This window comes from Lemur catta, chromosome 19 (genome assembly GCF_020740605.2).
Source record: "Lemur catta isolate mLemCat1 chromosome 19, mLemCat1.pri, whole genome shotgun sequence".
Taxonomy (NCBI): Eukaryota; Metazoa; Chordata; class Mammalia; order Primates; family Lemuridae; genus Lemur; species Lemur catta.
The window spans coordinates 662,501-688,479 of NC_059146.1; the positions used below are offsets into that span (position 1 = coordinate 662,501).

The window sequence follows — 25,979 nt, forward strand, 5'->3', positions numbered from 1 at the left end:
CTGGGATGTCCTCGCTGCTCCGTTCCCAGATCATTTGCTTATTCGTTCAGCAGGCGTTTGTTCCGCTGCCGAACCGGACGTTCCTGTGCACCGTGTGGCCGCAGCAGACATGCCCGCAATGTGCTCTCCACCAGCCTCCGTAAACGTTGCTTCTGACCCCCAAAATTCCACAAGAAATTTAGATGTGTCTTTGAGGACTGGAGAGAGTCCTCTAAAAAGGCTGGTCTACCGCGACATCCCCCAAATAACGCTGTGGGGGTCCTGGGCGAAAGTCATTCAAAGACCCAGACGGTCCATGATCTGCGTAAAGTAACAAAACCGGGGATGCTAGGAAACATCGGTCCTGGAATGACCAGCCCTGTGACTTTGTTTTATTTTGAAAGAGGGGTTTTCTAACCGATTCCCTTTTATAATAACTTTTGAGATAAATCCAGATTATATACCTAATCCAAATAGTTGGAAGTCCATTGTCATTCGGTTAATTTGGACTGTTCTTTAAATTGCAGGCAATGTGATTGAAAAATACTAAAAAATAGCCCACAGCCAGAGATAAGGGTTATACAGTGTGTTTAAAATTTATATTTAAGCTTATCCTTGTTCTTCCCCTTAGAATAAGAAGGACTTGGAAAACTGTCAAGATGGAAAACTAGAAAAAAGACAGAAGAAACCACTGCAGGAGGATGACGATGACTTCCTGCTCAAGCCCAGGGACAGCGACGCGCTGGCGGGGGAGGGCAGGTATGAGCTGGTCCCAGGCCGCCGTGAGAACGTGCAGAGCCGGGCTCTGCCTCTCCGCTCCCGGCAGGGCCATTGCTGATGCAGAGGACATGCGGCTTTGAGACGGTCGTTCCGGTAACACATTACGCAGCGCCTGGACAGGCTGTAATGGCGCTAAAGCCAGTGTCCTCGTGCCCTTGAATATCAATAGCCTTATTTTTAAATAGGCGAAACCATTTTCAAATAAAGGGAGACGGTATTGACCATCAGAAGAGTGTGTTGTCAATCCAAAGCCCCAAACCAAAGTATTCCTCTCTTGAAACGGGGGCTGGGACTGGGGGGATGAGAGGTTGAAGTGAGGCCCTGGGGGCCATGAACTTGGCCGTTCGTGTCCCCCGAGCTGTGACAAGCCACCTTTACTCTGGAGGTGACACAAGGCAGCCGTCCCCAGCCTTTTCAGCACCAGGGACCAGTGTCGTGGATGACAGTTTTTCCACAGAGCGGGGTGGGGAGGAGGAGGATGGTTTGGGGATGATCCAAGCACATGACATTTATTGTGCACTTTATTTCTATTATCATCACATCGTAATATGTAATGGAATAATTACACAGCTCAACATGACGCAGAATCTAGCGGCTGCTGGTCTGACGGGTGGTGGAGCTCGAGTGGTGACATGAGTGCTGGGACCGGCTGTGACCGCAGACGGGGCTTCGCTCTCCAGCCGCCGCTCACCTCCCGCGGGGCAGCCCGGGCCACGGCCGGGGTGGGGGACTGCAGATATAAAGGGTAACCAATTGATTAGTTGGTTGTGGGTAATTGCCCCACCTGTGGGCTCCGGCATGTTCCGTGGGAGATGAGAGAAGGAGAGCTGGAGACCCCCGGAGCTCTCGGCGCTAACTCAGACGGAGCAGACCCGGGCTACGGGGGACTATCGAAGCCACCAACACCCGGCCTAGAAGGGACCTGCAGAGGGCCCAGGAGGCTGGCCGTGCTCTGCCATCGGCGTGTTCTTCGTGGGACAGGTGTTTGCCTCTGGGGCGCTGAGATACCAGACAGGCTTTGGCGAGCATGCATGTGTGTGCACACGCACACACACCCCCCAGGGACCTGGAGCCACGCGAGCTGTCCAAGTGTCATCTTCAAAGGGTGACCCATGTGAAAGGCCGGCTGGGCGCTGGGTTCCCCGGGTGAGGTTCTGCTCTGAGAATCCTCCTCCGCTCCTCAGCTAGTGACGGGGGACCGTCAGCTACGGAGCTCACAGCCGGGCCCAGAGACCACAGAGCCCTTGGAAGAACACACGTGTTTCCGGTTCACGCTGTGTACAGGGACTTTCTAGTTCTGTGAAGTGAAAGCCCCGGGTCGGGAAGATCTGAGGGATGCCGAGAAGCATTTCACGTGCACCTTGGCTGGTCCCGACGGTGTCCCTGCCGTCCCCAGACACTTCCCTTCGGTCTCCTCCGTCTCTCCTTGCATAGAAGCCACTGGAAGGCCGGTGAACGGCCATGGACGGCAAAGGTCCCCTGTGGCCCACGTGATTTCTATCATAGGTCCTCCCTCGTGAAAATCTGGGAGGTTCCAGTCAGCTCGGGCTGAAATTATCAGAATGAAGAGCTTTGTGGACAGGGTGGTCATCAGAATGACAGTTTGTAGCAGCTGTTAAATCAGTGGGTAATAAAAACGTGTCGTATGTTATCGTTTTAAGTCCATTTCAAATCTAGTTTAAAATGAGAAGAGTAAATAAACATTGCGTGAGTCCTGTCTGTTTTTTTACATTGTAACTGGCACTTCCCTGCCCTAAGGGATGGGACCAATAAGTTCAATTCAGTTGCTTTTGTCTCCGTTCTGAAATATGTTTCTTTATTGTAACAGCCTCGCTCAGGGGGCCCTGGCTCCTTCTGAGAGCCCCGTGTCACCAGGAAGCCACCAGGAGCCTCGGGCAGACGCAGAGGCTGGGACCCCGCCCCGTGGGCCGAACCCCCAGCCAGCTCAGGGTAAGAGCAGAGGGGACCAGCCTCGTGTTGAAATTGCCGTTAAGACCCCCGCGTTATCCAGACAGACGTGACCCCTGCTTGCCGCAGGCTTCTCTCCCAGGGGGCTGGACTCCCAGCTTGTGCTAAAGACGTACCAGGGGCCCAGACTCCGTAAAGTCAGGGGACCCGGGGAGACCTGAGCAGGTGTTAGCACTTAAACAAAAAAAGATAACTTTACAGAAAACCTTTGACTTTCAAAGGCAATGCATTTTGAGGCATCCTCAAATTTTCCAATTTCACCATCGACATAATCTCCCCGTGAAATGCTTATGGGGGAGCAGAATCCATAAAGCCGGCTGGGGTACAGGGGCCGGAAGGCTGGGAAGGTCCCGCCAGCTCACGCTGCCTTTTCACCCTCGTTCCCACCCGTGTCTCCCCCATCTGGGCTCCCCACAGCTAAGTTCAAGTGTGTCCCTCACGAAAAGGGTCAAGTTCCACCCGCCAGGGGCCTTCAGGATCATCTCGAGATTGCTGAGACTGCAAACGTTGACTTGTAAAATAAAGAGGAGGTCTGAGCTAAGATCGAAAGGGTAACCCTGGTGAATGTGTCCGCAGCCAAAGCAGATTTGGCTGAGCAAATAAACATGTTTTCAGGGTGGAATGATTGAATCTGGCCTTGTGTTTTTGGCGTACTGTCCATAAACACATTTGCACTGGTTGATTCTAACACGTGAACACTGGCTTGTGCGTGTCTCGCACGGAGCTTCCCTGCAAGCTGAATGTCACCGGGGCCCAGCAGACATCAACACCACAGTCGTGTGACCCGTGGGCCAGAGAAAGCGGGGGCTGTTTGCTGCGTGTTAGAAATTAGGTCCCAGGATATAATTGCATCCGCCCAAATTTGCTTTCTGTGTGCAAAGGAAGTCAGTATTTTAATGTATTGTTATGATATTATTGCATCAGAAACCAGGCAAAAGGGTCTGGTCCCTGATCTCCTTTGTTTCCAGAACTAATTCAGGGTAGCGACTCAGAGACCTCAGCAGGCATCCGCGCTTTAAAGAAAGGTGACTCACTAGGCCCCAAGACGACTTTACCTCGCACTGAGCTTGTGTGTTTGTTTTACTTGGCTTAGATCCATCCCAGAATCAGCAGGTGTCAAACCCAGCCACGCTCGCTGCAGCCGAGATGAAGCCAAAATCCCTCCCGCTGGACAAGAGCGTTAACCATCAGATTGAGTCCCCCAGCGAAAGGCGGAAGTGAGTAGCCCCAAATAGGACGGGTGTGGGATTGTTTTCTGTTAATTTACTGGCTTGGAAAAAAATGCGGAAGTGTATGATATGGAGATGCCAGCATCATGTTGTGTTTTCTCTCTGTTTAATCTCACGGACAAGGTAACACATGTCTCTGGGGGCTTGGGGCAGTCTTCCCGGCAAGTACATAGTCACCCTAACGTATCGATTTGTCAGAGACAAAGTTATGTGTTTAACCCACAAATCTAAACGTTGGAAGGAATTTGCAGGCCTGTTGGATTAGTGATTTATTTAAGTGAGTTAAGTTGTCTCAGAGTATAGACAAATGTTCTTTCAAGGAAAAAAATTATCATTCTCTCTCCTATGCTCTCCAATTAAGGTGGCCCCACTAGGTTATAGCCTAATTTGGTAAGAATGCATTTTTTGCAATAATTATTGTTTCTGTCATTTTTTAACCACTTCAACATAACAGGCACAATGTCGAATGGTTTACATGTATGTCGTTCCTGTTCTTTTCATGCCTTAACTCACTGAACCCTCCCGATGACTTTATGAGGTTGTTCTTCCCATTTTACAGATGAGGAAATCGAGGGTCGGGGAAGTGAAATAACTTACCCAAAACATTTTACTGGTTAAGAGGTCGGGGAATTCAGAATGAGCCCACAGTTTCGCAGTAAGATCACGTTTGAGCCAGAGGTTCCTTGTGATCACAGAAACATTCCTGACATTGTAACCAATCATTCCACCTGGAGCCAGGCCACCTCCATTCACATTTTGACTCTGACACTTGCCTGCGTAGGATTTTGAGCCAATTACTGCATCTTTCTCTGCCTCGGTTTCCTAATCTATAAATTGGGAATAGTAATAGTACCTACCTGTTAGGGTTTCATGCCTGGCTAATAGTATAATAAGTACTATATATTGTAAGTGATCACGATGATTTTAACTTGTTTTATAAAAGAAAAATATTCATTTTTACCTTATTGTTGCATTTTCCTTTTCCTCAGTACCGTGTTTGAACCACTCCCCCCTTTTCTCTCCTGTCTACCCAGTTTCATTTCTGTATGTCCATAGGACACTGGGAATCAACACAAGCTAAAAATCACATAAAAGGAATCATTACTGTGATGGATTATTGCAATGGATCTCAACCTTTTTGCAGGCGTTAGTACTCTAGGCTGTTCCCTAAAAATGGGATATTTTGGAGAAGCGACGCTCTGCCCGAGGAGGGAGGTTGGGACTGGCAGCAGCTCGGGCGGTTACGCCGGAAGCAATGAGAAGACAGACGGGCTCACGCTCTGCCCACGTCTGTCCTGGCGTTTTTCTTTCTCTTGCTCTTTTCTGTGTTCTGCCCCTTCCTTTACAAATGAAATTAACTTTTAAACGCCAGAGCCCTGAGCCGACAGCTTGACCACAGGCGGGGTGGGTGCACGGCGTTCTGCTGGCCCCTGGCTGGGGGCTGCTCTGAGCTGCCGATGCCCAGGACACAGCGGTGGTCACGTGTTTTGGACTCCGCCCTCCGTCACAGCATCCCGCTGAAGGTGCCGAGCAGGGTGGAAACCGCCTCACTGCAAATCCTCCTTTAGGGTCTGCACTCCATTCCTGGGCTCTGTCAATTAGGAAAATATTCCGCCTCTTCTGTTCAGCGGTGCTAGCATGCCAGGCTGGTGTCGATTTTATGCAGCCCGTGCATGTATAATCCTTGCTAGACATTATTACTATTTTTGTTCTTTAAAAAAAAAAATCACTACTGGGAGACCCTGTGGTCTTTGATTTGGTTGTCAAGAGAGGGCTTTTTTTTTTTTCTTATCTGAAATGTCTTTTCTTGTGAAGTTGGACCTCTCTTTGCTTGTCATAATTTCTGGCTCCTTCACTGTGTTTCAGGAAAAGCCCCCGAGAGAACTTCCAGGCCGGGCCCTTGTCCCCCTGCTCTCCCACCCCTCCCGGCCAGTCGCCAAACAGGTACCAGAGGTCACCAGAGCTTGCCACGCGTCATTTAGACCGAGCAGCGCTTGCCCGGTGACCGTGAGGGACTTTCCATCCACCTCTCCCCGCACACACAGGCAGGAGGAGGGGAAGGTCCGTCTGCAGGCGGATCAGCCGCAGGAGAGACAGCCGGGCACGGGCGTTGGCAGCTGTGGCCACGGGGCTGTAATCACACCGTGTGGACGCTGCAATCCAGTAACGGGCCCGGCAGACAGCTGCTGGGCTCCAAAGCCGGTGCCTCCCCTCCAAGAGCTCGGCCCCCTAGGCAGGACCCGCCCGTGGCTCTGACTGAGAACCAGGTGGAGGCTGAGCAAGGAAACTGCATCCCTGTCTCGTAACCCACTCCGGCTGCCCGACCATTGCTACCGGACATTGATCGGGCCCCCCGACATTCTTAAGAGCCGCTTGAATGTCCATTCGCTGGAGAGACAAATTACTGAGCACGCAGCAGTTTTCTCTGATGTAGAAATTTCATTTATCTGCTGGCTAGGAGGGAAATCCTAATAAACAGGGTTCGATTAGGGCAACTCTTCCTCTTTCTACCGTCTTCCTTTCTGTTTCTCCCGTCCCTCTTTGCCCTGTTGACTTTCCAATGAGAGTGCGTAGTTTGTAAATTTCTTGTGCAGTCCGAGAGCTTTTCAAGCAGTGAGCGTCATTGCGATGTGACCATCGCAGTCGTATGAAAGCTGCCCTCAGAGGACAGGTGTCGGGGTCACGCGGGCTGCTGACCTGGTGTTGGGCTGCCGGGTTGGTGCTGGCCCACTGGTGGCCGCGGGACCGCGGCTGCCGGGGTGCAGAGAGGGGGCCGACACGGGCCCTGCCCTCAAGGGCAAGTGTCCCCCTGGTAGACCCCAGAAGGTTTGCCCTGGGAGAGGAGAACATCTAGTCCAAACTCCCCACGTGAGAGGCGAAAGGGGACCAGAGCCTTTGTCACCCCAGATCACAGGCTGGTGATGCAGCAGAGATCCCACTCGTAGCTCAGGGCCCTCTGCCTGGCACCGGTTCTGCTGGGTCACGGTTGACTCTCGTTTTAAGTAAAAATGTTCTTTTTTTCTTAATAAGTAAAAAGAATGCCCTCGTAGGCTAATGAACCAATTATGGAAACTTTTAGAGCAACATGATTATCTTTTAGAACTTAGGAAAATATAGGATAAATGTATTGAATCACCCCAAGGAATTTGAATAGGCTACAACACAAACTTCTTGGAATAAATAAACACACACACACACACACACACACACACACACACACACACAGCCCAGATTCAACACCACAGTGGAGGCCTATTGTATTCAGTGTAGCAATTGTTTGTCATTTATATCTAACGCTTAACTTCCCATTCATTGTCAGTGCAGCAATTCTCATTTCATTCATGATGTAAACATCTTAAAAATCCATGGTTCCGTGTTTGCGTGAGGTTACGTGTTTGTGTGTTTGACCAAGTGTTCTGGACTGACATTTTCATCATTGCGCGTGTTTTTGGACCTAGGTCTGTCAGCGGGAAGAAGCCGTGTTCTTCCTGTGGGCTCCCTCTGGGCAAAGGAGCGGCGATGATCATCGAGACCCTGAGTCTCTACTTCCACATCCAGTGTTTCAGAGTACGTACTCGCCGCTCTCCTCGCCGGGCACGGTTTGTGGTGGCTCTTGGCACCGCTGTGTGCTGGGAAACGCCTGGAGACCCCGGAGGCCGTTCCTAGCGAGGCCTCCCCGCTCCGGCTGGTGCAGGTGTGTGGGCGGAGTCCACCCTTCAGCAGGAAAGTCCCTCTGGGACGTCGGGCTGGAAGCAGCAGACAGATCTGTGCGATTTGTCTTTGCAGAACAGTTTTGTCCCCACAGAGCGTGTGCTCTAGCGGGAAGCTGAGAATCAGACACTGGGAGAACGATGGTGCTTCCAAACCCTGCAGGGCCGTGTGGATGTATCTGGAATATCATAGTCTTTGCTGCTTCTTAAACTCTTGTGACTTAATGTCAAGGGCTTTGGGTCTTTCACCTCACGGGAAATTTTCTGTCGATGAAATGGTTACAGCTGGATGCAAAGTTGCAAGTCTCAGAATGAACGTGTCTGCAATATCAGATCAAATGTCACTCCCTCTGCGAAGCTGCCCTGCTCCCCAGACTAAGTCAGTTGCCTTAGAGGACCTTTCATGTTCCTCATCACTCATTACTGAATTGTTTAATTACCATCTCCTCTAACAAACTGTAAACTCCACGGGGCAGGGACTGTGTCTGTCTTGCTCACTGCTGTTTCCTCTGTACCTAGCACTGCAGATTCAGTAAATATTTTAGGTGAATAAATTAATGAATAAATTGAAAATGAGAAAGCCTAGATTCTTGTTCCACATCTCCTGATCATAAGTAGGTGAGCTAACCAGTTATACTGGATTTATTATAAAATCTATAAGTTAGACTATATGAGCATATTCTGTTGTTTTTTTCCACTCATGGACACACTTCAAATTAATATTATCATCTTTGAAGCCAAACACTCTATCGCTGAAAAAGAGTCATTTCTTTCTCCGTGTAACCCTGACATGCTTTCTGGAGTTTTGAATTGAGTCCTATTTTTCGTTGGTAGCGTCTTTGGCTATAAAACAAATTTGCCTGGGTTTAAAATAATTCCCACTTCGCCTCTAAGCTGAGACAAAGACAGGGAAGTTGTCCCCAAATGATCAATTTAATAATTCCAGTGATCACTTGAAAGCAAGACTTAACAGACAATATATAAATGTGGATATTTATTTTAGATTTCATTTGTCAAAAATATTAGAATGACACCATAATTTCCTGAGTTCCATTTATTTTATAGAGAGAAGCATTCCACACAGGGCAGGCAAACATATTCTTGTTGTATATTAAAATTAACCCAGACAATGTAGGTCCCAAATTGTCTAGAAGTGTTGTGAGGCTTGAAGAATATACTTTTAAAATTTTTATGGTTCTGCCAAGATATGTTTCGACGCTGCATTTTGTTCTCAGAAACTTTACCGGAGCTAGAAATAATCAAGGTGGCAAAGAGCCTTTGCAGATTCTCAGGGGGTAGGAGACTGTCACAGCCTCTGTTCTCTCTAATCACTCACTTCCTGGAGCCGCCCGATGCTCTAAGGTGCCTCATAAATTTGTCCCCACCCTTGGGATGTGGCTGCAGCTTGTACCCTCGTCTGGGTGACGAAGCCCTTGGCCCCAGGTGACCGTAGAGCATGAATCGGGTGGATCCTGATCGCCCTGCAACAGGCTGGCTGGATCCCCTGCACTGCCGTCCTCTCGGGGACTGACAGCAGGGTGGATCCATCCCACAGTCTCCCGCTGCCCCTGGGCCGTCTTGGTGGAAGGAGTCCCAGTCCCAGTGGATGTGTCACTCTAGGTGCCACTGCCTTCACTGTGCAAATACAAAATGGAACAGCTCTTTTCTAGCAATTCTGACCTCGTAGAACACGGAAACAAGGCTGGAAAGCCTTTAAAGATTATCAATAAACAAGTTTCAATTGATAATTCATCGGCCATGTGTCTGTTTAAAGCCAGTAGAGTTTAATCTGTTTGAAATTGCTCTTCTATCTTGACTTAAGAACCGGTGTATTATAGAGGTTGGGACGATAGGCTTTGGAGCCAAGCTGACACCACTGACCAGCCTCACGACCCTTGAACACCTCAACTAGCCTCTCTCTTTAACCTGCAAGGAGTTAGGCGAAATGCTACGCGGAGACCTGCTGTCCCTGCACGTGGACGCCGGTTGACGCGGGCTAGGGACTCCGCAGGTGTGGGCTTGTAGAGACGGCGGCCGTGTTGTTCACGGAAACAGCAACTGCACGTTGCAAAGAAATAATTCCTTACTCATGTCTTACCACCCGCTCTCTTCACCCCACAGTGTGGCATCTGCAAGGGACAGCTGGGGGACGCCGTCAGCGGGACGGACGTCAGGATCCGGAACGGTCTCCTCAACTGTAACGACTGCTACCTGCGGTCGCGGAGTGAGTACTGGGGGGGGCCTGGAGACGAGAGGGTGGGAGAGATCACGCGCCTTCCAGGGGACCCCGTGCAGGAACTCAGATGCTTCTTGTCACTTGAGGCTCCTGCTCTGACAGTTCTCTTAACATCTGGGTACAGGAAATGATAATGAAACAGCCCTTTATTTACCACTTGTTTCTTTTTTTTTTTGAGACAGAGTCTCGCTCTGTTGCCCAGGCTAGAGTGAGTGCCGTGGCATCAGCCTAGCTCACAGCAACCTCAAACTCCTGGGCTCAAGCGATCCTCCTGCCTCAGCCTCCCAAGTAGCTGGGACTACAGGCATGCACCACCATGCCCGGCTAATTTTTTCTATATATTTTTAGTTGGCCAGATAATTTCTTTCTATTTTTAGTAGAGATGGGGTCTCGCTCTCGCTCAGGCTGGTCTCGAACTCCTGACCTCGAGCGATCCTCCCGCCTCGGCCTCCCAGAGTGCTGGGATGACAGGCGTGAGCCACCACGCCCGGCCTGCCACTTGTTTCTTATTGGAAGCAACCACTACAGTGTGGACGAATTCCTTTTTCCCAGAAGTGCGCCCGCACCCCGGCAGGTGACTGTGGTGTAGACCAGGCTCAAGCGTGACCCGAGTTCACACAGAGAGACAGGTGAGGCAAGGCGAGAACAGAGGCCTGTGAACACGGCTCACCTGTTGGGGCCTGTCTGTCTGCAGAAGACCCGCCTCATTTGGGGGTGTCACATGCGGAGAGGGGTCCCCTGTTCGTAGGCCCAGCACCAGCTCCCCGAGGCCCGCACACCTGTGCGCAGCAGTTTCGTTACCTGGTCGTGTCCCCAACCGAGCTGGAAGTTTCTTGCGAGGTAAACACGACGGTTCCACTTCTCTGGGAATCCTCCCTCCCCCACCCCCCCACACCTGAGCAGCAACAAAAGCTTAACGGTTATTTGCTGCCCGGAGCTCACCTGAGCCTCCTGCGCTGCGATCTCACCTGCGTGTCCCGGTGCACAAGTGTCATATTGGTTTTGGGCACTAGGGGGAGCTGTCGCTCAACGGCTGCCTGCTCGGTCCCAGGCCCAGCACAGAGCGCAGTGCTCCTGCCGGGCGACCGGACAGGGCACCCTGCGGGGCAAACTCATCCGTCAGAAACTGCTAAAAAAAAAAAAAAAAAAACAGGAGCGAAGATACAGAGCTTGAAATTCAACAATGTTTTATTGTTTCTCAGAGTAAGCGAGGAAACACTTTTCCAGCCTTTTTACGTGGGTCTCACATCTGCAAGACTGAAGACTTAAAGAATAAGAATTTAAATGCATTTGTTTTGTAGCTCTAGATTTAGTTAGCTCAGATCAATATATGCCTGTTCCTAAAATGACGGGAAATAAAAATTAAACCAAACCCAGGAGCTGTGATAAATGCTTGACTTGAGGTCAGAACAGTTTGAACTTAGAGCTGCTGCCGTCAAAGTGGACCATTTACACCATGTAGTGTATGTGATAGTTTCTGTAGCATGTTTTAATGTATATTAAAATATGGCATAGTGTACCATAGGTCATAAACATATATATATATACAAATATATCTACATATAATATATATGTATTCTTTAAACTGGTTCTTTGTTTTTTGTTTTGTTTTTATACACTAGAAAGGAAAACTAAACCCTTGTCTACTAGATTTCCAAATGATGTTTCCTATCATCTTCTGTAAATCATACTTTTTCTCTGCCCCAAAGAGCAGCGGGCCGTGGTCCCCGGAGCCGGCAGAGGGCACTGCTGGGCTGGAGGACTGTGGAGACAGCTCTGAGCAGCCGGGTAAACCTGAGATTCTCCCAGGATTTGAAGCCCTTGAGCAATGCCAGCAGGGAGCAAACCTGAGCCCACCTCGGGCTGCCGGTGACCTGTTTTCATCCAGATTTGTTTTTAATTGAGAAATTGGTGATTCACTGTCATTTCTTTTGGAAATTAGCTTTGTGGATCTAGGCCAGGAATTGTTCTCTTATGCACACAAACATAAAGGGCATTTATTGACTGCTTTTTAATCTCAAATCTAAAGGCAAGAACCACGGAGTTCCTATAACGATGAAAAATAAGAGAGTGATTTGGAGGCAGGCTACAGATAGGATTTTTTTCTTCACTTATTTTATATTTTAAATGCAATATCTTGCTTACTAAGTTTTTTTTTTAGAATACTGAGCAATGCTAAGAAGAAAGCAAAAAGGCCCATTATCTTTCTGCCTCTATAGACAATCAAAGAATAAATAACAAAAGTTATAAACAGTACAAGGTTAGAAAAATTGAGTTGTTCAGAAAGATACCAGATTAAAAGTGAAAATCTCAAAGTTAACCACTGTAATCACTTTCTAATAACCTCTTGGGGGGGGAGCAGAAGGTATGTTTGTGTATGTGTACACACACTTGCACACACGCACACGCAGATACACGTGTGTGTGGTGTGTCTACCTGGGTGTGCGTTGGTTTTTATTTCACAGAGGTGATGGTCATGTAGTCAGTGTTCTGTACTTAGTTTTTGTTGCTGTCATTTTTAACCTAATGATATGCCTGGGCGACTTTTCCACATCTTCTTCCTCATTCTTTTTAGTGGCTTTTTGGTAGCTGCAAACAGTCCCATTGTGTGGACTCACCGTAATTTAACACTAATGCTCTCTGAACGGACACTTTGGTTGTTTCCAATGTTTTTAATATTATTTTTTAAATGCTCCAGTGAACATCCTTGTACATATATCTTGATGGACATTTGAAAGCCCCTCCCTGGGATAGATTCTGAGCAGCAGCACAGCTGAGTTGAAAAGCATGTACTTTTAGATTTTTCATACGTCTGGCCTAATTATCGCTCAGAAAGGGCCCTCTCCCTGCAAAATGTGGGAGACACCCCCTCCTCCTCCAAGCCCGTCCCCGCTCTGGCTGTCATCAGACGTTAGAAATTTTCACTCCTGCCAGGTGGGGGGAGAAAACCTCATCGCTTTGATCTGTATTTCTTTAATTACAAGTTTGAATATCTTTTCAAACGTTTACTCACCATTTATATTTCTTTTTCTACAAAGAGCTTCTCTAGCCGTTGCCCATTCTTTTATTGACACCTGATTTGTATAAATTCTTTGCAAATTAAAGAAATTTACCCTGTGTTATATTTGCTGTATTTTGCAGTTATTGGTCCTTCCACTTTGTGATTTATTTTCACACAAAAGGTTTTCATCTTAGGTAATTAAATATATGTATTTTTTCCTTTTTGAATTCTAGATTTCTTTTAAAAAAAACCCTCATTATTTCAAGGGTATAAATAAATTGAGCTGAGATTTCTCCCAGAATTATTTATTGTTTTCTTTTTCACATGTAAATATGTGATAATCAAGAATGTATTTTGGGGTAAAAAAATGAGGTCGATATCCAGCCTTTTTTTTTTCCCAATTAGCCAATTGTGTGACTATCACTTAATGAATAATCCCTTTTTCTCTCACTAATTTAAAATGTCAGCTTTCTCATAATCTAAATTCCCATATACATTTAGGTCTGTATCTGGATATTTTATTATGTTTTATTAACCTATTTTCCATTACTGAATGGTTTTAATTATTGTAGCTTTACCGTATGTTCTAATATTGGGTAACAATGGCCACCTTCTCTCCAATTATTTTTCCCAAAATTTTCCTAACTCTTCTCTCATGTTTATTTCTTCAGATAACGTAAGTATCATTTTAGGCTAATATTAATTAACACATGACAGAAAGAATGACCAGTACGTCTGGGACGACCGTTCGTTTCTTGCCTGGTGTCCTGAGAAATAAATATACCTCAGGGTTAAGTAGGTAGAGGAGATGACAATTCCTCTCGAGAAATATAAATACACTTGAATTGTTTGCACACATCCCAGGTGCAATAAAAGAGTCAGAATGGGAAGAAATGGCTTAAAACCATTTTCCTTTCTTTCTTTTTTTTAAATCTGACTTTGAGCTGAGAGGAGGGGAGAGGGACAGATGGGAAGGGTGGCTGACACCACAGGCATCCTGAGTGAAACACAATAATTTCATTTTGTGGAATAATAAAAGCTGAATATATAATCTTATTTTCCCCAAGTAACTAGTCACATTTAAATGAAATTTTTCCTTGGAGGGGAAAAATAGCGTAGCAGCATATTAAAATGCAATTCCTAAAAGCAATGTAAACAGTTTTTAAGCTCATATGTAAATGGGAATGGAAGTGCCAAGCAAATTACCTGTCACACATCAAGCCATCCCACGTTTAGCTGGTGCCATTTGTGCCTGGGTGTCGGGTGACTGTGTCCCAGCACATGGTGTCCGTCCGTCACTCCTGTCCCGAAGTGCAGTTAACACAGACTCCCCGGGGCCTTTTCAAACGTTGCAATGGCCTCATTGCAACCCTAGCACCTAAAATGAAGGAAATGTGGAATCCAAACAACCCTTTCTAGGTAGGACTGCCAGATAAAATACAAGACAGGCAGTGACATTTTTTTTTTGCCTCGTTAAATCTGAATTTCAGATAAACAACAATTTTTTTTTTTTTAGTGTGTGTGTGTCCCAGATATCGCATGGAATATACTTACACTCAAAGGTTATGTGCTGTTTATCTGAAATTAAATTTTACTGGGTGTTCTGTATCTATACTTGCTAAATCTAATCATCCTATCTCCAGATCTTATGTCAAATTCCTCCAGTTACAATGTATGTATTCTTAGAGAAATCAAAACCTAAAGAGACTGAGAGACAAGAGATTATTTTGTTGCTTATTTACCCCAGGGGGCAAAGTAGAAAATGCAAGGAGATGATTTGGTTTTGGGGAATTCCGGGGCATTTGATCAAACTTGCGGTAGATGAGACTCCCCTGGGCGCCTCGTTCAGGGGGTCCGGGGTGGGCTCAGGAGTCTGCGTTGCTAACAGACTCCAGGTGATGCCACGCTTGTCCTTGGACCACACTTTAGTAGCAGGAGGGGACAAGTTTCTCCTCCCTCCAGGAGGAAGAGACTTTGGCAAAGGTCATTGCTAATTTGGGAAATTTTACAGCATCCAAAGCAAAATGTGTTGACTGACCGAATGTCACTCTGTTCCGATGGCAGGTGCTGGCCAGCCCACGACGTTGTGACAGGTCCCAGCGTCCAGACCACTCGCCATTTCTTCACTGATGGTGCCCGTGGCAACCGCTTAACAAAATCCCAAGCTCTGGGGCTTCTCAGCATTCACCTAATTTCAGAAAGGCGAATCTAAAAGGTGGTATCTGTTCTTCTGTAGCACAGTGTTTGTGTTTTCCCTGGGTTTTTTTTTTTTTTCTTGTTGTTCATTTGTTTTTGCATCTGCACAGTCTATACAGAAGCATCTTGGATTGTATGGATCCTGACCAGTTCAGAAAGGTTACAGCATCATCCAACAGGCTTACGGTTTAAAGTGTGTTATTTTTTTCTTTGAGAGTTAGCGAAATGATGCAGTAAACCTGTTTTGTTTTAGAACTTCTGGGAATTAAACACTTTGTTTACAGAATTGAGCTGCAGAAAGTGCAAGACATGCCAATTTGAGACGCGTGGTCTTCTAAGACAGGAGCGTAAATTCAGTGTGTTCAGAAACTCAGCACCCCCGTGAGCTCCGTCTCTGAGCTATAACTTGTTTTTAACGCAGAGACGCTAGTCCGGTAATACATACTGTAATCCTGAACCATTTGTGTTACTGACCTTTTGAGGTAGAAATTATACCAATAAATTATTGCACCGTTAGTATTAGATTCTGTGTACCTGGGAAGTTACGGCGTTAACACAGGCTGGTTCCTCGAGCAAAGAGAACCCTTGCAGTGTCAGCTAGACTCACACTCTGGGACGTTGCCCAGGGCTCGAGGAAACCGGAGGGAGATAGTTCAGTCGTCATTTCCAAAGTTATTACCGAAATCTGTGAGGAAGTTCAATCTTCCCGGGAGTGGCAGGTCGGTGACAGCCACGAGGCCATTGTTCTTGCTTCTCCCCCGGCGTTAGATTAGGAGACTTCATATGAGCTTTGTGGAGTGTGGGACATGGAGCTGAGGCCATCGGTGGGTGCGACCGCGGCTCCCCCTTGCTGCAAGTTCTCCCCGAGCGCCCGAAGCACAGGTGTGCAGAGCAGGCAGCAAGTCCGTGCTCACAGCATCCAAACGGCACAGGATGGGATGGGTCAGCCGTCCCTGCGGCTGGCACGGTGCCCTGCCCGCCCCGACGGACACGTGCTCGTCTTCCTCCTCCCGCGTCACCTTCGTCCCGCCCAGGGTTCTGGACCCCGCTCAAGAAGCTGAGAGAGGAGCTCTGGTAAAGAACTGTGCGTGTCCCGCCCTGTGGGATGAGTTTCAGCTCGCCAGGAAACGAACGCAGTCACTAAACAGCATCCAATTTAGATCTCCTGGCTGTTGGTGTGTTTGTTTGTTTTTTTTTTTTTAAAGACTGGGGAAAGGGGAACTATTTATTCTGCCTTAAAACGATGGCAAATGAGTCAAGATGGGACGTTTTGTGAATGCAGACTGTAGATACCCTCCGAATAGATTAGCGTAGTCATAAAAGGAGATCAAGTAAGTGTTTTTCTGTTATGTAAGCAATAATTTTTCCTGTGTCTCATCGGGTGTGGCTGGCAGTTATTTATTTACATGTTCGAGGGGGTCTTTGCATGGGGGTTCCATAGAGGTGAAGAAATTTCCTCAGCCACTGGAGGTATTTGGGCCGCTTTTGTCATTTGGATGAGCTGTTATTAGATCAAAATTTACACATCATTTCATTAAAAATTGTGCCTTAGAACACGCAGAGCTGTCACACCTAGTCAGTGATGGGTCACAGACGCCACACACTGAGGGGGACGAAGTCACTTCCAGGCCACCAAGACTTCTCACGGAAGGGTTTGCTGTTTTACAGGAAAAAAAAAAATTACAAAAAAAAAAAAAGAAAAAATTAAAAAGAAAAAGAAAAAAGTTTTGAAAATGTATAGATGAAGTCCAATATTTTGATTAACTGCCTGCATGTTTTATTAAATATTTTGATAATGTGGATGTTTACACTTTGCATGATGATAGGAGAGTCCTTCACCACAAATGCACAGCACATGTACAGTACAGCCGTTCACAACCGGTTTTTATAGCAGACTTTTTACATGCGGAACGCCATCCATTATGTGAGGATTATAGGCATATTGCACATTCTCTTCCAGTCTCACAAACCCATTTATACATATCTCTTAGCAAGGCTCATTGTACATGTAGTGAAGCTAGAATCGAGTCAAGACACATGAAGCCCCATCCTCCAACTGCAAAACCTGCTTTCCCATAATGAGCACGAGTCACCAGCACAGAATAATCTCCCACATTTCCTAAATTCTAATTGCCAACTGTTTCTATTTCTATTTGATTCATATTTCATTTGCAGTCTGTTACATGGCAGCTCAGGCAGACTGGGTCTTGTTGTTCCCAATGCAGCATAATGAGTGTGATCTATTTCTTCTCAAATAATCTTTGAAATCCCAGGAAAAAAAAATGCTCTGCTCTGTTGAGCTATCATGTAAATGTGTTTGTTTAAAAAACTGATGAGGCAAGTGAGTGATTTATGGTTCCTGAGGAAGTATATCTGATTTTTTTCTTCACACTCCAAAAGCTAGTCCCTTCTCTTTCTTAAGAAAAAAAATGGGTAACTCCTTGTTTTTCACTAGCAAACTTTCATGACATTTCCTCACTCTTTCTATGTAGTGTTATTAATGCAGCATATATTATAGTTATCTATCCACAGTGTAAGGATTAACAAACCGAAATGATCCACCTCATGTGTGAGTCCATCCAAAAGATGTTACTATTCTGGGTGGGCCGATGTTCTCTCTCAGTTACACTAACTTTCGTTAAAATATTTATTCTAAAATGCCTCTGAGAAATAGTAAAAAAATAAAAATAAAAATAAAAAGTTGTCTAAAAATGCAACAGCTTTTATAGTAAATGTACATTTATAAATAAAATACTCAAATCTACTTTGTATTTCATTAATTGTTTTTGGAGGGGTGGGAGTTGGTTTTCTTACTCAGGGAAGAGAGACTCAAGCTCTCTCTGGCAGGTTTTGGTCCAGGGTTACGGAGTCACATGGTGGCAATGATGCATATTTGAAGCCAACTATTTAAGGCAAATCAGACTCACCAGCTTGTTACAGGGGTCACTGAGGACTTGCCTCCCAGGAAGAATTTAAGCTCGTTGAGATGAGATGCAGTAACCAGAAGAGACCATGCAAATGCCAACACAAGTTGTCTGAACCAACCACACCATAGTCAACTTGCAGCACAGGACAGAGAAAACATGGCAAAGCCTGAAACCCCTGCACCCTGCCATGTTCCCCAGCGCTGCCCCAAGCTCCGCGCTCATCGCCTGCAGACGGTCTGTTTCCCTCAGTCCCTTCTGGCCATGTCTGTTGAGCCAGGGACTATTCTACGCACAGCGGCATCCAGCCAAGACTGTTGGCTTTGTGTACGTACACACGTACTTTGCCTTGGGCTCTGTCCCAGATTTGCAGGTGGTCCTATAGCAAGCAAATCCCTTGAAATTTTCAATTGCTTTAAGATGTAATATTCTGACATTGTCCTATTCAGTTGCCACCACAAGTTGTATTCTGCTTCTTTTTGCAAAATTTGGGAGTGCAGTTAGTAATTGCTGTTGTTTCCATTAAAAAAGTGGATTTTTTTCTTCTCATAAGAGAGTTTTAGTAGCTATCAGAGCAACTTAATATAGTCATTGTCATTGACAAGAAAGCCCATTCAACTAGAATGCATTTAAAAACAAAGACTCTAATAGGAGGTCTATAAAGAATATCTTTATTAAAAGAAAAACATTTTATTTCAGATGTGTCAAACTAGCTTTCTTTCCATTGACATTTTTGATACCTAAGGACTCCTTTTTAGAATCCAAATCTAGGCCACAAGTGCCCCCTACCCCATCCTTTGGCGTTATCTAGGCAGGGGTTACAAACCAATGACCAGTTAGGCATTGTAAGTGAGAACCAGAAGAGGACAATAGAGGGTGGTGGAGATTGTGGCAAACTGAGGAAAGACTAGTTCTGTCCAAAGAAGGAGGCGGCTACTGGCTCCACCTAATTGTTTCTGTGTGCAATCTCCAGTTTTAAAAATTGACAGTTCAAAACATGTTTCCACACAGTGACACCCAAAACTGTGGGGCCCAACAAAATGCATCTCCAAGTCCAATCTTGCTCTCAGGCCACCGGTTGGCAACCTAGAGCTGAATCTCCTCTTTGCTTTTCTACCAGCTGCTACTAACTTGCTCTTGTGTGAGTCATTTCATTTGACAAATATATCAAGACATGGCCATGCAAAATACTTGCTTTTCAGAGTGAGTAGGCTCACACAGAGAAAGAAGATAATACAGTCATTAATGTCATTAATCAGTGGCTGGTAGTGCTATAATTCGTAACACTTTTGGGTGACATTATTTGTGCATTGTGATAAAAGATTGCTATTTTACAAGCATCCACATTCAGTGTTTTGCCCAACTGTGCCCTTCCCCTTAATGGTTTCATCTTGCTTCTGAGTGACTCAAAAGGACATAAAAGTGTACAAATAGACAAACTAGAAGTTTTCCTAAATTTGTTTAGCATCACTTTCTCAAATGTCCTTTTGCAAGCACTGTTTTATTTATCGCATAGCATTCCTGGCATGTAAGGAGAGAGATGTATGTCTCTCCATTTCCCAGGTGAGAAACTGAGGTACAAGAGGGATGAGTGGCCTATCCTGGATGAGCATAAGATTTTGCATAATTATGTATTTCACCACCTGGCCCCACTCAGGGTTGAGCAAGATAATTTCGTATTCAACTGTCCCTGGCTCCGTGTCTGGAACCTCATTTGAGACCAACCGGAAGGACCCTTGAGCATAGCTGGACCCTGGCAGGATTTATTCTGCACTCAGAGACGAGAACAGTCTTTTCATAGTAAATTTACACTTACAAATAAATACTCAAATGGACGTAGTGTTTGTCTTAGTCCATTTTGTGTTGTCATAAAGGAATCCCTGAGGCTGGGTAATTTATAAAGAAAAGGGGTTTATTTGGCTGAAGATTGAGCATGCGCATCTGGAGAGGGCTCAGGCTGCTCCTGCTCACGGAGGGAGGGGCAGGGGGCAGGGGTCACGTGGCGAGAGAGGAGGGCAGGGGGGTGCCAGGCTCTCTTTATCAACCAGCTCGCTGGACAGCTCACGCACCCCACGGAGGGCCCACGTGGGGACATGAGGGATCCGTCCCCACGACCCAAACACCTCCCATTAGGCCCCATCTCCAACACTGGGAATCACATTTCAACGTGAGTTTTGGAGAGAACAAAAATGCAAATCGTTATCAGTAGTCCGCGTTCCCCCTTGGGGTGTGATCTTTCTACTCTGGGAATAAAAGTCTGAGTTCTCCCTCGTGCCATGGCTTTAGACACTTTGGTGTTTGCTGCAGTGGAGGCTGAGGAGCCCGACCGTGCCAGCTGCACCCCAACCCCCCACCTCCAAGTCTGCCTCCCCCTCCCCACGTGGGGTCGCCAGAGTCCGGAGAAACCAGCCCCGCCTGATGGCGAACCATGTTCCAGCCCAGCTTTGGGTCCACAGGTGAATCTCGGCTTTCTTAAACCCAACAGCCGCGGCCCGAGCTAAACAAGAGCCTCTTTCCAATCACCCTGATTGGGAGAAGACCCTGAGGGCCCCCCCACGCTGACTCATGTACCACGATGTTGTCTCCCTGCAAACAGGTTCATTGAGAATCAGGTGTTTCCGTTTTTCAGCAAAAATCATGACATGGTCTATAAACACCTGTGTTCTTTACTGCTCCCCAGGTAGGAAAGAGAATTATTTCAGCAGGCCCTCCTGCGTTTAGAAAACACTTTTGCAGAGCGTGAGTCCGTGTAGCTACAGGAAGCCACGGCCAGCCATGTCATCAGGCACTGCGGTCCCGTGCCTGCCTGGCACAGACTTAGTGACTGTCCCCGTTACCGTCCGGTCCCGGAGCACTCAACAGTTCCCGCTGAATTCACGAAAAGCTGCGACGGTGAGTGTGTTTCATGCTTCCTAATGCTTTGAAAATTTTGAGAAATTTCATCTTTGTTTACACGGTAACACTCAGAAACAAGTGGAATACTTGATTGGACGAATGGAGGATTCCTTGTCTGAGATGATCCAAGAGAGTGTGAGAAAAAGGAATAATTGAAGGAATTATTGCCCCTGTCCAACGGCAAAATTGATGGAAAGGCAATAAATAAAGTATATATCTTGGGCAAGAATTGATAAACTAATTATAAAACACAGCAAAGGATATAGCCCAGGACAGACCCAAATAAACACAAATATTTTAGTGTATAAAAATAATGGTATCACAAATCAGAGGCTAAAGGAGGGATAGTTCATTAATGTCACCTTTTTACAATAAAATTAATTCTAGATGGATTAAAGTATTAACTGCAAAGAAAAGCAAAACAGAAAAAGAAAGAATGATAGGCTTAAATATGTTTAAATACATACTCAATAAAGAAGATTTTTAAATAAAATTTTAAAACTAATGAAAAACTGGGGAAAATATTTCCATCAAATTTGACAAGGAGTTAATAACATGGAAGCCGTGTACTAATCAATAGAAAATGTGTGAAGGACCTAAAAAAGCTCACAAAAAAAAAATATAAGTGGCCAAGAAACATGAAAAAAATTTTGTGCCTTGCTAGTGATTGAATAAATGCAAATTAAACCAACAATAAGACAAGGTTCCTCCTACCCCCAGAAAATAGAAAGCCATTCAACTATATTAAGAATTAAGGACTTCCATATGGCAAAAAGAAAGTTAAAAAAAGAGCTATAAACCAAAAGAAGATATTTGTTACACATGCAATCAACAAAGAATTAGTATCCAAACAATAGAAAGAACTCTAAAATATCAGTAAGAAAAATAACAAAACGTCTGGAGACCAGACGTGGGTAGAGTCAAAAGAAAAAGGCAAAAGACATGAATAGACATTTCATAGAAAACCTGAAAACACACACAAATATATTCAATTTTGTTAGGAGGCAAATATAAGTTAAAGCCATTATGAGGTAGTATTTTATTAGGGCCAGGTTGATACAATTTGAAAGCTTTGATGAGATTATTAATGAGGAAGTCGAGCAATGGCAACTCAGGTACCGCTGAAATGCAGGTTTTTTGGTCACATCTGCATTATGCTCACACCTTTTGACACAGCAGTTTCACTTCTAGGACATAAATACCTTAGCCCAAACTCTAGAGAAGCTCTAGAAAAAACTCACACATGTGCTCTAGCAGAGATGTCCAAGAATGTCCTTCACAGCACTGCTTGGGTATTTACGATGGTATTCTGTCGTAGTGGTGAAAACTCAGTGAACTACAGAGTGCTCACACACATATATAAGTGAATTTCAGAAAACAACAACACGAGGGTAAAACAGCAAGGCATCCGCGATTACATAGCGTATGATGCCATTGTTATGAAGTTCAAGGGTAGTAGAAAACTGAGTATTACAGTCTCCAGGGGACACAGAATATGTAATAAAAGAGTAAAGTGAAGCAAACGAATAGCACAAACAAAATTCAGGGTTTGGGGCAGGAGGAAGGGAATCCTATTACAGAGCGTTCACAGGGACCGTCAACTTTATTGCCTTTTTATTTTTTTACGCTTGTTCATAGTTCTGTTTTGTTATGAGTACCGTTCGTCCCTGCTAAATATTGGCAAACTGCTTTCTGAAGTGATTATTCCAGGTAGTCCGACAACAGTGGATAGGAGATCCTACTTTCTCACGTTGTACCCAAAACTTGGTATCTTGAGCTTCTTAATCTGTTTGCCTTTCTGGTGGAAGGGAAATGGTGTTTCATCGCTTTAATTTGTGTTCTCCTGGCAAGAGGTGAGGCTGAACCGAGTGTATTTTCATGTCTTTGTTGAACATCGGGACACAGAAGTAGGTAAACCAGTTTCCACTTCTACGAATGACCTATTCATTTCCTTTGCTGATTTTCCTACTGAATTGTTCATCTTTATTAAAATAGCTTTTTAGGGTTGTATAAGTGTTCTAGATCCCAATCTTTTATCAATCACATGCATTGCAAATGTTTTCTTTCAAGACGTGGCTTCTCTTTCAAACTTTATCATATCTTTAAATAGTCAATTAAAAAAAATACTTCGACAGCCTCACTAGCATGTCAAATTTTTAAATTTTAACATAGTAAATACATGAAAATGTTTATATATGTTGTGCTTCTTGGGTCTTATTTAAGAAATCCTTCCCTACTCCAATTTCATAAAGGTGTTCTGCTACATACTCTTTTAAAATTTTTTAAGTTTTGAATTTCACATTTGGATTTTTATCAAATGAAATAGGGATCTAATATTTTTTCCCTTTGGATACAATTTTTCCAGAATCACTTGTTTAAAAACTCATCCTTTCCCTGTTGATTGGTAATATCACGTCTTTGAGGGACTAATTTGTATATATCTGAGAGTCTGTTTCTAGGAATTTATTCTATTCCATTGGTATATTTGTCAACCCCTGCTCTGATATGGGAGTATTTAAATTACTGTATCTTTATATTAAATCTTGATATCTGAAAGGGCAAAGTTCCTTCCTTTCTCAAAATAGTTTTAGCTATTTTTGGATCTTCATACTTTCATATAAACTTTAGGATAAGTCTGTAAAATTTCTCTAAAATGCTTCTTGGGATTTTGATCAAAATTAAATTAATAGGCTATAATTTTCTAATTGGTAGTATACAAGGATACCACCAATTTCTTTATGTTAATCACGGACCCAGAAACTTTGCTGGACTCTTTTATTAGTTCTGATACAGTGTTTATCATTCCTCTTGAATTTGCTGTGTCAATCATCATCTTCCAACAAAAGATTATTTTTGTCTCTTTTTTTCCACTTATGTTCTCATTTTTTTTATACCATGTTGTGTTGCTACGATATCCAGTAAATGGTGATAATGGCCTCCTTGTCTCGTGGTAATTTACACAGGCAAAAACTGGAAAACATCCTAAATGTCTAACAGTAGGGAAATAATTGTGAAAATTATAGTATACCCTTATAACAACATTCTGCTATGGGAAAAAATTGCATTTTCAAAAACGTTTAATTTAAATTATTAAAATACCCACAATGAAATGGTATATAAAAAGCCATGATATCAAACTATATATATGGTTTAAGTTTTATAAGTAAAATCAATTATATATGAATAAATCATATCTCATGTTTTGTATGAAATATGTAACCCAGTTGTCCCCAGTCCCCGCTGGCCAAGACTTATAGGATCGGGCTTTCCCATGGTATCCAGATATAAGTCCGTGCCCCATTCTCCAGGACCACAGGACACCCAGCCCTCTCTGCAATTATTTCTGATCCTCAGAGCACCCTGGTTTTTGTTTTCCACAGTTCTTGCTTGACCGCTGCCCCAAGCTGCTTCTTCAGTCCCCTTTCCCTGTTTCGTTGTTCCTTCTGTAGGCTGTTGTCTCTCTCTGCCTTCAGTCCCCTGAAGTCCCAAACGTGGCTACAACCCACCCCTCCTTTATTCTTCAGAGACAGCTAACAGAGGCCTCTCGTGTTTTAATAAACTCACATGTGGCTTGAGGCTGGCATAGCCAAATCACAAGGCAAGGAAGGAAAGCATCGAATTGAAACTCATGTATCATTGCTCCCAAAATCCACCGGCCACACCTGTTCGCAGGGAGAGTCCTTTTTCTTAGAGATACGGAAAGCATATTAAAGGCCCGCACAATTCTGCAGTAGTCTGCTTAAATTTGTTAAAGGCACATTTTTCTAAATATGGTTCATCAAGAAACGGTGGGAATCTCAGAGCTTTTGTTGATGTTCAGGGAGGCATTCTACTTTTTCCCAGATAATTAAGAGGAGGCACGTGGACCTAATTGTACTGACAGGCATCCTGTGACCTCCAGGGGCCTAGCCTTGGAGTGAAGCTCGCAGACGTAGGTGGAAAGAAGGAAGCAACCGGGTCCACAGTGACGTCACTGGGCTCCAGACTACCCAGCTCTGGGCCTCGCATCGCTGTTGCCTCGTGAAACCTGTAAACTCTCTGTTGCTTAATCCAGCGTGAGCTGGTTTCTGTCACTTGCAATGCACAGCTTCCCAGTGGGGACAGAAATATTGGGCTATGGTGCAGCCGTAAAATCACATTAAAATGAGCATAGGTGCTTATAATCCCATCCTGATAATACTTAGATTTTCAGTTTTTAAAAAATTATTAAGTTTATTTTAATGTCAATGTAATTGGTTCTGCACTTTCCCCATATGTAATACCGTTGGTTCACCCTTTCCTCTTATTCATCCTTCCTCAGCACCAACCTCTGACTTTCCCATTTAGGAGGAAAGAAAAACAAGAAGAAGAAGTTTGAGATCTCTTTTTAAGTCAACGCTGTTACTTCCACCCCGTAAAAATTTCAGAGTTAGTTTTGTTCACCTGTGAGGCAGCTCTCCTGTTGACACGTGGCTTTCATAAACAATTAAATCCTGTTACTCCTCAGGCTAACCACGTAATGGGAAATAGTTGTGCCTCAGCACAATTTTGTTAAAAAACAAACAAAAAAAGACCACACCAGCCTGGGCAAGAGTGAGACCTTGTCTCTACTAAATATAGGAAAAATTAGCTGGGTGTGGTGGCACATGCCTGTAGTCCCAACTACTCGGGAGGCTGAGGCAGGAGGATCGACTGAGCCCAGGAGTTTGAGGTTGCTGTAAGCTATATGTTGCTATACTCTAGCTCAGGCAACAGAGCGAGACTCTGTCTCAGAAAAAAAAAAAAAAAAGACTAGTTGTGGTCCAATCCAATCCAAATCCATGGTTTCCCCCCACAAATCTAATGTGTATTTCTTAGATTTTTTTAAAAACCATATCACTTCCTCAGTTGATCTTTTCTGGAGATGGAGGACCAATTAATATGTAAAATATTATAATAGATAATTTTCAAATATTAAAGCCTGGGGCAAAGGGGCCTCAATAGACTGGCTTCTCATGGGTTCTTTTGAAAAGCACGATATAGTTTTCCTTCTTTGAGCCATAAGGCAGGCCTCAAATTGACAATATTTAGGCTACAATACCA

General features: G+C 44.8%; 1 protein-coding gene across 8 annotated transcripts in view; it reads left to right on the forward strand.

Moving 5' to 3' along the window:
• LIMCH1 (LIM and calponin homology domains 1) overlaps window positions 1–17,861 on the forward strand; it is a 235,436-nt gene extending 217,575 nt beyond the window's left edge. For 5 of the 8 annotated variants that reach the window (XM_045531728.1, XM_045531724.1, XM_045531725.1 and 2 more), the window contains 6 exons: window positions 611–738; window positions 2,588–2,709; window positions 3,821–3,944; window positions 7,415–7,523; window positions 9,788–9,890; window positions 14,968–17,861. In XM_045531728.1, the coding sequence (XP_045387684.1) occupies window positions 611–738; window positions 2,588–2,709; window positions 3,821–3,944; window positions 7,415–7,523; window positions 9,788–9,890; window positions 14,968–14,993 (612 nt within the window). In that variant the 3' untranslated portion in view covers window positions 14,994–17,861. Of the gene's footprint in view, window positions 1–610; window positions 739–2,587; window positions 2,710–3,820; window positions 3,945–5,822; window positions 5,901–7,414; window positions 7,524–9,787; window positions 9,891–14,967 lie in introns of all 8 variants that reach the window. The other 3 variants (XM_045531727.1, XM_045531721.1, XM_045531722.1) reach the window with 1 other exon arrangement.
• The last annotated feature ends 8,118 nt before the right edge of the window (window positions 17,862–25,979 follow it).